The sequence below is a fragment of the Apteryx mantelli genome, chromosome 1, assembly GCF_036417845.1.
Source record: "Apteryx mantelli isolate bAptMan1 chromosome 1, bAptMan1.hap1, whole genome shotgun sequence".
Taxonomy (NCBI): domain Eukaryota; kingdom Metazoa; phylum Chordata; class Aves; order Apterygiformes; family Apterygidae; genus Apteryx; species Apteryx mantelli.
In genome coordinates this window covers 104,992,125-105,004,316 of record NC_089978.1, presented here as the reverse complement: position 1 = coordinate 105,004,316, position 12,192 = coordinate 104,992,125, and the positions used below count along the sequence as shown (strand labels likewise).

The following is a 12,192-nucleotide window of genomic DNA, read 5'->3' as shown; positions in this document are numbered from 1 at the left end:
TTTCCTCCCCTGAATACTTTGATAATGGTGACGTTAGAGATACTAATAAAACATTAAAAGTCAGGGAGAAAATACTCACTACTTGGCCTTTTGGAATATTTAAGGCCATCAGAAAACCATCATTTAAGTATGCAGAAAACTTAGGGGGATTCACATGCAACTTGTCAGGACTTCCACACGCTATTGCGAGGAGAGCTGACCGACGTGCATGACTAGCCCTATTTGTAGTCACAGACACCTCATACGGCTTTTCCATTCCATAACATCCTGCATCACATTAAATAAGCACGCTATAAACATGGCAGTTATCTTATTTTTAGCAGTGACAAAACTGCATTCAGAAATCATTATTTCCATCCGCAGAAGGAAATATCAAGGTGTGCAAAAACCTGTCTGAGCACATGTAATTTGTATTTGCATCTGATGCCCCTATTTCCAGAAATGGATTTCACTCATGAATCACTCTTCCATCTCATCAAGCTTCAGCAAATGAATTTTGCTCCTGCAGGTACCAGAGTTACAAAAATATTTATTTTTTTAAGTGAACATAGCCAAAGGGCATGTGAAAGGGTATTACAAGGCACACAGGTACACCTCTAAAAATGTTCTGGGCTTGCAACCTGCTGTGCAGTCTCCAACAGCTGGTTTGTGGCATTTAGTTTTTATTTTTTGCTAACTTATTAAGTAGTTGAAAGGGGATTTAGTACTTCTGCTTTGCAGTCTCCCCATTGTTTGAAACATTTCCATTTCTTTTATTCTCCACATTTCTTCTATTCTCTCAAGCAAATCATATGATAAACCACCATCAGATGTGACCAGTCCCCTCAAGACAGCTGAACAATTTTTTCCATATGTGCCACGAATATTTTATTTTCCTGTCAGCTGAGGCGACAAGACATCTTTCCATTTTGCTCTGTCTCTGGCTATTGCCTTCTGTCTCTTGGCTCTCCTTTGGTTTCATTTTGCCTTTTTTTTTTTTAATGAAGTAAATTAAATTTTCTGCTGTGTCACACTCTAGGGATTTTATACCAATATTATACAACAATTCAGCCTCTAATGGGCTTGCAGCTTTTTCAAGTTTTTTTTTTTTTGATTTTTAAATCAAGTCTTAAGATTGAGAACAAGAATATTTACATGTAGAAACATTTCTTATTATTTGCATCTCACGTTCTTTTATTAAAAAAACATACACAAGTATCACAAGGAGTGTACATTTCTGATTTTTTCCCCAGTACAGAATTTGTACAAAGTACCTAGGCACAATACATATTGATGAGTCAGTTTAATAAATCCTATTTTACATTTCAAAGGTTCAAATTCAGGCTCTGCACATTTGGAATGGTATGTCAAACTGCCCTCAAGGCAGTGTTCAAGAAATATTTATCAGAGTTCACAGAGAATTTCCAACAGAAAACATGTATAATCAATCAGCAGCAAGTCATTTGCATTTTATTCCATCTCTGGTCCTTTCAGAGTGAAGGGAACATAGGTTTTTGCTGCAAGTATGTTCCAGCACTGATGATGGTCAGGTTTTTTTTGTTTTGTTTTTAATTAAAAAACAGAAAAGACAGAATAAAACCACAACAGCTCTGATACAGATGCTTTCAAAAGCATTTTAATTTAAAAACAAGAAGAACCACAGACCATCATAATTCCAATGTTCACAGTCTTCTATGCATACTGGTTTTGCTATCATGTACCACGAAAGAAACAGAGTTCTTCAAGAAATAGTAAATCATCATGCTAAACCCCCTTTGCACTTAATACCAGATTGTGAAGTATTGCAGTCTTTTTTCTCCATCTTACATTGGGGAGATGATGGATTTTAACTACATGGGGACTGAAATAGAGTCCAGAGGCAATACACTGATCAGTCTTTTTTGGTTCTTCATAAAGTTAAAAATGCCTGTAATAAAACTGATATAAATAATATTCAGTGTCCCATACTGCTCATCTCAAGAAAAGGGAAATTATGGCTTTAATGTTCCACTGAAACATGATGAATAGAAGTCTCTCCATCTGAGTTTGCACATAGTAATAAAATATTGATCTTTATGACAAAACAAGTTAGATTTGTCTGGAGGACAGTTCAAGAGAATTTCATGGCTCACAGCAACGATGGCATAGCATATAACATTAAAGATTAAGTGTCAGCCCAGTGAATTAATGCCCCAATGTAGCCAAGTAAAGGGTTTTGCAAAGAGACATAATAGTTTCTTCTCCTTGTTTATGGGTTTCCATGTCATCATCATTTAATTTATCATCTGTGCTGCTGTAGATCAGTTTGACATGGGTTATTAACATATCTGGCTCCTGTGCTCCCAGCCATATGTCCCCAATGTAAACAGAAGTCAGGAATACACAAACAGCTGTGAAATAAAAATTAGAGAAGAGGAATCAGAACAGATATTCTTCCATTTCCAAACACCTATACAAAAATAACCCATTTTACCAGATACCCTTCCAGAACTGTGTTTTAAACTAGCTTCCTAATTCTTTTCCTAGACGGAAGATCCGAGCATTTTTTGCTCATATAAAGCCTATGATCTACCCCATACTAACAACAACAAGAAAAGTTCCGTCTTTGCAGACCTTTCCAACATCTTTAAATAAAATGGTTTAAAACCAGACCAGTGGCTTTTGCTATCAAATGATAACAATGAATAGCGTGCAGATTAGAATCCACACAGACTTACTTGTTGCAGACTACTTTTCCCCTTGCAGTTACATTTTATATATCTCACTGAGCACTTTTTAATCTTAGATAGGAAAGTTTCTTTTAGGGAGTATGACTGTTTTACTATCAGAAATTCCTATGGTGCAACCATATTCTGTTCTACAAACCCATGCATCCGTATCACCAGAGACACAACTTTCTTTTTCTGAATTGATAATCACCAAAAGACAAAGGCAAACATCTGAATGTTTTGATGAAATTAAAACATGTAACTACCTACCTTCTACCATTAGCACCTCTGCCTTGTAACAAGAGTGATAAAGAAAAGATCAGTTACCTTTCTTGTTTTCATTCTCTTCCGTCATTGCTGACAGGCACAATGTTTTCACAAGTTCATGAAAGCTGTTGTTAGTCAGGCCCTGAGCATCCATCAGGTGAAGCATGATTGAACTAAACAAACAGAGTTCTTTCAAGTGTCCAGCTGTCCCATTGCTGGCCTCACAGATCCGAGTGTAAAACTTGAAGATGTTGTTTCTCAGCGTGGCATCCCCAAGAATCTCCTGCACTGCCTCTGGGTGTGGTAAAATGCATTTCTGTAGCCACTGCAGAGTTAACAAAACATTCTGCATATTGAGGCTATGCTCAACCATGGACTTTATGAGCCATTTAGTCACTATGTAAGTGGATGCACAGGTAAGACTGACTGCTTCACCTTCAAGGTCCACAAACTTGAGGGGCTCCTCTGGATGTTTGGTAGGCAGGGCTGGGAAAACAGGCTCCCAGTGTGAAAATATGGAAGTCAGGTGCTCTCTGCACTTCTCCAGCTCAGATACTTTCAGGTCTGCATCAGTGTCGTCTTCTCCTTCTATCTCATTTTTTTTCCGAATGTGATGATATGCATGAAATGAGGCTTGAGATTTGTTCTTTTCTTTAATATTTTCTATAAGAAGAAAAACAAGAGCAAAAAAAACCCCAGGTACTTCAAAGCATTTTCTTTGTACAAAATTATGCAGCAAAGATGGCACCACACATTGTTTTAGCTGCTAAGAGGATAAGTACTGGCCTCATTTAGCAGTTTAATAAAGCCTGTGTAAATCAGAGTGAATGGGAATCAGCTACAGTCTCCCAGTAACTCACAGGCTGAAACACGTTACTGAACTGGACCTCATAACCTTGAGGTGAACAATAATGCTGCCAAGGCCCTGACCCAAAACGCAGTACAGCCAAGGTAGTATTTTACAGGTCCACAAGATGCAGTTTTATCAGTAAGGCTACATTATTTACACAGGCTGTGAGAAATTTTCAGACCACTATTGTTTGGGCTGGCAGAGGCATAGCACATGCCTCCCTACAGAAGGAGACACCAGCACAGCTACTTTGCTTTTGAATGACACAAGCTAAACCAGCAAAGTCAGCCTTCCTTCAGCTTCAGCACAGCCGCTTCCTAGCTGACAGTCTGGCTGCTATGGTGATGTCAATCAAGAGCACATAAATTTTCACATTTCAGGTGAATCGCTAGGTCAGTTCAACTTTGTAATGCAGAGCCACCCTCAGTTAGACGCTGCTTGTGTCATGGGAGCAGCAAAGCTCCCAAAAAGCAATGGTGCTTTATTCTACCACCACCATATTGAGCAGAGTGTTTTATAGCAATCTATTTTTGAGGAGTCACTGAGGAAATCATTAGAAGCTTCAATTACGTTGCACTCCTGCAACTTAAAAAAAAAAAAAAAAAGAACCAAACAGATTTCAGTATTTTTTTTCCAGGAGTGGCGTGGCGGGGGAAGAAGACAACTCTTGAAAGGTAACCTTAAAAATAAAATTTCAGATAGGACCAGTTTTTGTAGCTGTTTTATAAGCTGCTAAGGACTGGAACAACAGCGCTTTTTTTTGCCTTTTTTTTTTTTTTAAACTATTGATACAGTAAATTATAGATGTTGCTAGAGTAACTCTAAAAATCCTCAAAAACACATTAAGAGACTGTGGAAAATTTTAGAAAAAAACTAAAGCTTTTATAGTATATTCCTTAAATACAATGATCCTTTAATAATTAGTTTAACTGATTCAGAACAGCAAAAGAAACCTATTGAAGGTTATAATGTACACCAAGAGCAGTTGTTAGACTTGCAGGAAAGCAACATTGTTTAACACCTCCTACTACAAATTTCCTTATACATTTTATTCACAGAGATTACTCAACAAGACAGAAGTCATACAAGTCTAAATGTTGGGGGTTTTTTGCTATTTCTTCCAACGCTGACAACAATGAAAAAAATTAACTCTTTCATTTTTTCTTGTTTTACTGCCAATTTTTACTTAAGTTTCACTTTCAGATCCCCATTCACGCTCAGAACGGTTCAAGGCTTTGAGCACAAAGCCTCCAAATACCATTTTTTAAAGGTTTTTTTTTGAGAATACAATTTTTAAAGCCTGCTGCTAGATCTGTAGCTAAGTTTTATTTTAAAACTCTTTCCCTTTTTAAAATTGTATTTCTCCAAAGCTTCCAGAATTGTGTTAAAGTTAAAAATCACTGCAATAAAAACCTGAAAAAGTGCTTTCCATCCATTCCTCCTCCCCCAAGCTATATCAATGTTTTTTTCTAAAAATTTTGCCTCACTTTTATGGTTAGCCTATCACAGTTTCAACAATATTACTTCTCTTAAGCAAATATTGTTAGTACTTACTGAGCAATTCTTTGATTCGGTATTTTTGAGCAAGACTCTGCACATCATCCTGAACCTGCAGGTCTTTTTCAATGATGCTCCACTTATGCAACAGCAGCAGGATCTCCTTGCTGGAGAGAACACTGTCATTCACAGTGAACCGGTTCATTTCTTTGAAGGCCTCAACAACTACAGCATGATACCCCAGCACAGAATTCAGTGTACTGAAAAACTGAGTCAGTTTGGCTAGATCTAAATTAGTCCTGTTAAAATAAGAAAAACAATGTCAAAAATTAACTAATGTGGGTTTTTTTCTGCATGCTAATAAAATAAGTACAGGTTTTTCTCCTTACAGTTCTCTAGACATGGAAACTTGTTTCTCAGGATGCCACTGAATTACTTCCATTACCATTGAATCCCCAGTGCTTCACTCCATCCATGTTTGGCAGAACAAACAATGTAATATAGCCTTTGCCTTCTGCCTGTAAAGGCCAAGGGCAGATGACACACACAGAAGGGGTCAGAGGTCTGGAGCTTTAGCTACACTTCTTCACTTTGCATGAATTGTCAGAACTTTGAGGAGGAAAAAAAAATAAATGTAGCTTGTCCAGGCAGTGGCAATCCTTGTCTGCATGAAGAGCTGCCCATGCTATTATGAACCCAAGCAGAACTGGTTACCCATCTGCTCGTTACTGTCCAGGCTTCAATTGCTCTCTGCCACTGCTGCATTTAGACAGGTTAATTGTGTTACATAAGAAAAGACTGACCTCTTATTTAACATTTTCATATAGAACTTGGCACAATTACTCTTTGTACAATTTGTAGGTATTGTTCAGGCACAGAAAGGGACTAAAGCTTGGGAAACATGTTAAGTCCTTGCAGTAAATAGTGTTGCTGACCACAGGCTCTAATCCAGAAGGAAAAAAAAGTAATATATATCACAGCAGCTTAAAAACAGCCAATAATTAAGGATGTGGAACTTGACACAGTGTGTCAGCTGTCCTGTTATTTCCAATATATTTAAACTGCTAAATCTTCCTGTCAAAAAAAACTCATCAAGATTCACCAGTCAACATTCATACTGAAGGGGGAAAAAAAAGAAAAAAAAAAAGCATTAAACTATCAGAGATGGAGACATTCTTCTGTCCTTAGTAAGTTTCAGACAAGACAGAGGATGACCTGCAAATTGATTAAAAAAAGACTTACCGAATGTGTTTGACCAATGTGATCAAAACATACAGAAATTCATTTATAAGCTGAATAGGAAGAAACTTCCTGTTCTCCTGGGGCTCTTTCTTGCTTTCTCTCTTGCCTCCTAAATTTGTTACCCACAGAGCTTGGACTAAGGAAATGATTTTATTTAACATCTTATTTTCCAGAAACCTGCAAAACAAAACAAAGCAACACATACCCATATAAAAGGCAGATCCTAGTCATGAACCCATCCATCTCCTATAGGGGGGCATAATCAAGTGCATGTTTGGAGCTGTGAATGGCAGCAGGTGCCTTGCAGCCAGACCCCCCCCTCCCCACCCCACCCCTCATCAGGGCACAGGAGAGCAGCCCTTCGAAGCCCTTCCCCAGACAAAGAGCAACCAGCACCTCCTGCCCGGCTACCACCCTGCGGGTGGGGAAACACAGTATTGCATCACAGCTCCTGCAAGAGACTAGCGACTTCTGACTTGCTTCTTTATGTGTGAATAGCTTTCCAAAGCAATCCATTAAATTGCAAACATCACCACCATTTCTTTAAAGCAATTACTGTTCAAGACAGCTTGCTCCCTTACAGTTTAGAATTTCTGATGTTGGTAAGACTTTACTTAATAACAGCAATGCTTACAGTACAGTATCAGGAGCCATATTTACTTTGTTATTCTAATGAAAAGAAAAATCAATCATGATTTTGCACAGAGAATGCAAGAAAAATTCTCCTCAGAAGTCTGATCACAAAATAAGTATTGGGTGTCAAGGCCAAATCTAGGCTTTTTCATTTCCAAATGGGTGCAAAGAGAGGCACACAATAGGGGAGCATCAGCTGTCCCTACTCTCAGCTCTCAGGAACTGTGCACATTCTGCTGTGCCCACTGTGGGTGCTCACTGGGAACCTGTTCTGACTGGTCACAGTGCAGAATCCTGACACCTTGCTTGAATCTGTCAGGAAAATCCATGCAAAAGGCATCTGTGTGTGTATGGACATACACATATTGAGGGAAAGGCAAGAGGAGGAAGAAGGAGTGGGGGGAGGAATGTTATAGCCAGCTCAAATTCATTATCGTGCCAAGTTCTTTGTAGGAGGTCCTATGACAGGATGTGGATTGTGGGTAATAAAAACGAAAAGTACACAAAATAAAATAAGGTGCTATTTTGTTTTCTAAGATTTTCAAGAAAGTGTTATCAAAACCATGAACCTCCCCCCCACCATCACCCCTCCTACTACAACCTGAAAGCACCTTGATTATGTTCTGAGAAACATTAGGGAACACTTTAGAGTAGGGCAAGTTCTGCCAGTACAGCAGATAGGTGCCAACTATCACAACTGCTGATAGGCCATCTCCATATCTGTGCCCTTGTTTTCATAGTCCATTGCATAACTGTTTCCCATGTGCAAACAGTAGTGTTGTTCCCATTTCACCAATATTTCCTTTGTCACCTTTTCTCCAAGATATGCAGTATCCAGGTTAGGAGGCTGTGGTCTTGTATCAGTTCATAGGCAGCTTTGGTGACACGGGCAGCATTTTGTAATATCTCCAGAATGTGATTCTGAAATAGAAAATACAATTCGTTCTTTTACAGAATTAGAATATAGTCAAGATCTAATTACTATCAATGTTTTGGAAGGATATAATTAGCAATCTGACTGTATCCGGAACCTAATCAAATAAAAGGTAAAATGTATTACCAAACATCATATGTTCTTAGCAACCCCAGGGAACAAAAGACATTTTCTTTTCAAGGCTTTACACACGCCCAGACACTATCAAAAAGACAAAGTCCTTAGGTAGCAAAACAATTTTCTGTCTTTAGCCAAGATTTTGACACCTAATTGAGACACTCTAAAGAGTTTAGATTTCCCTGGGTGGAAGCTTGTGAACATGAAGGCTTCTGACTAGTGAACCGTTCTTCCTAATAAGCACGGTACATGTAACATGCTGGATAGGCAACAAACAGACCTAAAAAAAGCTCTGACCATATGTGCAAAACTGTTGTTTCTGCAATATTTTCCATGAAGCAGTGGAAATAAGGTTGTAGAGCCAGACTATCAGCTGATGAACATGAGTGAAGCTTCATGATGGCATGGACCTGTCCCAATTTCAGTGGCAAAGAATGTGACTCACTGACTTGATATAATAGATATTTTCCCCATCCCCACATACATAATCAACAAGGAACAGGTTTTCAAGAGGGAAAGGGAAGAGTCAGCTGCTCCTTTCTGCTTTTTATGCGTTTAAGATCTCCAAACCATAGCATTTTTTGTTTGTTTGCTTAAATACCTACCTGAGAGTCCTCATCACACAGGGGACTGTTGAAAAAGGAAAGAATGACATGGAAAATCCTTTGGTAGTCATAAAGTTGATAGCAGTATTTATCACGCAGCCCTTCTCCAAGGAGCCTAAGAACCCATTCACGCTCTGTTTTGTGCTAGAAGCCACAAGAAAAATACCAATGTCAAGACATTTCAATACAACGCATGCTCATAAGAGCATAAGCACAACACACTGATTTCCTGGAATTACCAGCACAGCACTCAACAGCTTCTTCCAGACTTCTCAACTTTTATCCCTATCAAATTTAATCAGTAACAAAATACATCAGGATCAGTTACTCTGTAGCCTAAATATGCTCTGATAATGGAACTTAAAAGGTTGATATTTCTAAAATACTTCAGTTGAACTCAACTTTAATATTCTAAACTCAAACATGAATGTAAGCTAGCTGGGACAGAAGTTGTTTGTTGTGTTTATACTGTACATGCAGCACACCTCATGGTTTTATTATGTGCTACTATTAAAACTCCTCCAAAAAAGAGAATACTTCCAAATCATATAATATAAAACAAAACAAAGATATCTCTGATTAATTACCCATGAAAGAATAAGGTTTGATTGCATTTTTATGGCTTTTTTTCTATTATTTTCTGAAGAATTACTGAAGACCTATGATGTGTTTCTTACATTACCTCCAAATCAAAGCTGTAGAAAAGCTGAAAAAACCCTGGTACTTTCCTCAGGTCCAAATACTGGTGTGACAGAAGGAATCTGTTTATCTTGGTGTACATGTGCTCCTCTGTGAAAAGAAACAGTGGTTATTGTGGAGGAGGACAATGGCCACAAAACAGAACCATGCAGAAAAAAAAAAAAAAACACAGAACCTGTATTTTCCAGTGTCTCAGCTAGCTGTCAGAACAGTGTGTTTATGACAGAGAGAAGGCTTTGTGCTATAAGGCCGATTATATCGTTGGCCATCCTTCTCTTCCCCAAAATGAAAAGCTCATTCAGGGAATGCCCAAAGCAGGTGACAAGATGAACATTCAGTGCAGCTCAGGTTTCAGCAAACAAAAAGTATCTTACTTCATTCAAAAACAGAAGTCTGCTGTGAAGTTAAGAGACAACTTTGAGCTGGGCCAGGGGATTTCAAGGGGAAATTCAAATCCAGAAGCGTTTTCTCACAGCTGCTTAAGTCTGGTCAGGAATCTTTCCAAGGGCAAACCATGTATCTGACTAGAGACTGCCTCACGGACATGTTCAATCCAGTCCTATGCACATTCATAAACACCTCATATCCCTGAGGCAGCAGCTGTAACTCATGAAATAGGTAAATAATATGAGTAAAGTGTTACTGAACAAATGGGAGAGGTAGCACCACATGCCACATCAATGCCTCCTAGACAAATGTGTTTAAAGGCCAGAACTTCAGGTGTAGTTACTCATGCAAACCTCCCAGAGGGCTTGTACATGGCATATAAAAGGTTGTGGGAGGATGAAAGAGGCAATAGGCATAAGCTGAAACAAGAGAGGTTCAGACCAGGCACAAGGAAAATCTTCTTCCCCATGGGGACAGGCAGGCAGCAGAACTGGTCGCCCAGAGGTACTGTACTGTCCCCATCTTGGAGGTTTTCCAAGATCAGTCTGGACAAAGCCCTAAGCAACCTGGTCTGCTCTCATAGCTGACCCTGCTTTGGTCAAGAGGTCTAACTACAGACCTCACAAGGTCCCTTCCAACCTGAATTATTCCCCGATTCTATGATTCTCCTTCACAACAGTGATTTACATCGATTCAGTGTCTAAAGACAAAAGGGGACTCAGACCAACCTACTTTTATCTGCCTAACAGGACTCAGTTTCACTCAGCCAGTCCTGTACTCAGCTGTACCTCAAAATTACTAGGAGGCAGAGGCTTCATCTGTGATGGTTAACCACTGTTCTGCACACAAAGCATGACACTTCCCACTTCCCAGTAAGGCACTATACACAAGCATTCAAAGTTTTTTCTTGAAACACGGGAAAGAGTACTCATGACTGCTACCACACTCACAGCTACTGCATCCTGCAGTTATCACTCAAGGACATCGCTCCATGCACAGCTACTCTCTCCTGTTAAACACTCCAGGAGTTCAATATGCACATTAGATTACAGTACCTGGCTTCAGCATCTGCTGTGCTACACGAGCAACGTAGAGGGTTAAGGAGAAGGTAAATCTGAGGTTCTGCTGCCTGATTCCATTTTGCACAGCATCCATGAGATACAGCAACTGCAGCACAAGAACCCATGTGAGAAAAGTGCTTGCACCATAACTCAAAAACTTACAACAGGAGAGTGTGAATACAGAAATAAGCTTTTATGATATTTCACAGGTCATAAATCAAATGCCAGTCCCATTGGAATTATAGGAACTGACAGGAATTCCATTCCTATGAATCAAGTTGCTAAGCATTTCACATTTCACACAATTTTTCCCTTTTTTCTGCCCATTGATTACAGCTGGAACAAACACAAAGGAAAAAGAAACAATGGTATAGAGGATAAAAAGCTTCTTAAAAAAATCAACATATTAATTTAGCAATCTCATACATATTGGTTTATTAGAATTGGTAATTGCTTAAACCGGGGGCAGTGTGCACACAGCACAATTGCAGTTTTGTCAGTGCCTGTAAGATCACAGATACTGAATGAGGTCCTGACTGGCTCTCTCATGATATACAGGTGGACAGATGAGTAAGGCAGTGACTTTCCCATAAGAGTCCATGGCCTAAAATGTCTGACCTGACAGAAGTAAACTATCAGCCTATCTCAATCTTACCTGTTTCTGTTCTTGAAAGCGAGCTCCTTCTAGATGAGAACGAAAGGAACCCAGGACAAAATATGCTGCTGCTCTCATATTGGAATCGTAGCTGCTAAGTGCAGCTACTGTTAGACCTAGGGCATTGACTTCTACAAATTTGTGACATGCCACTACACACTCTGTGTGGGAAGAGAAAGGAAAAGAAAAAAAAAAAAGGAGAAAGAGAGAGAGAGAAAGAAAGATAAAACATACAGTACATAAAATTCACAAGTCATAGAGCATGCATGGCACTGTAATCCTTAACAAAACTTCTATTCATAAACATCAATTTCTAGATCTACTTTTATAAATTATTACTTCACTGCAAATGCATATGCTGAAGGCTCCTTCTGCTAACAAAGGCATTCAGCAAATCACTGAACAAGAATTATTTATCTGAGCTGAAATTAAGCCAATTAATTTCAATTATCTGAGACAGATATGATTCTGCCCGGTAGACCATGCAAAGTTAGAAGTTCTGTAAAGACATCATGTATCTCACTGTTCAAGGAATGTTAAGCACTAGGAAGAACAAGA

The 12,192-nt window shown here is 38.9% G+C and overlaps 1 protein-coding gene across 2 annotated transcripts in view; it reads right to left on the bottom strand.

Annotated features, from left to right (window-relative positions):
* Positions 1 to 624: 624 nt before the first annotated feature.
* Positions 625 to 12,192, bottom strand: part of URB1 (URB1 ribosome biogenesis homolog) — a 58,302-nt gene continuing 46,734 nt past the window's right edge. Inside the window, exons 31-39 of one of the 2 annotated variants that reach the window (XM_067299232.1) lie at positions 11,635 to 11,795; positions 10,974 to 11,085; positions 9,515 to 9,621; positions 8,833 to 8,976; positions 7,988 to 8,097; positions 6,544 to 6,720; positions 5,359 to 5,600; positions 3,015 to 3,617; positions 625 to 2,369 (exon numbers count right to left, since the gene is read on the bottom strand). In XM_067299232.1, coding sequence (XP_067155333.1) covers positions 2,164 to 2,369; positions 3,015 to 3,617; positions 5,359 to 5,600; positions 6,544 to 6,720; positions 7,988 to 8,097; positions 8,833 to 8,976; positions 9,515 to 9,621; positions 10,974 to 11,085; positions 11,635 to 11,795 — 1,862 coding nt within the window. In that variant the 3' untranslated portion in view covers positions 625 to 2,163. The remainder of the gene's footprint in view (positions 2,370 to 3,014; positions 3,618 to 5,358; positions 5,601 to 6,543; positions 6,721 to 7,987; positions 8,098 to 8,832; positions 8,977 to 9,514; positions 9,622 to 10,973; positions 11,086 to 11,634; positions 11,796 to 12,192) is intronic. The other variant, XM_067299238.1, reaches the window with a different exon arrangement.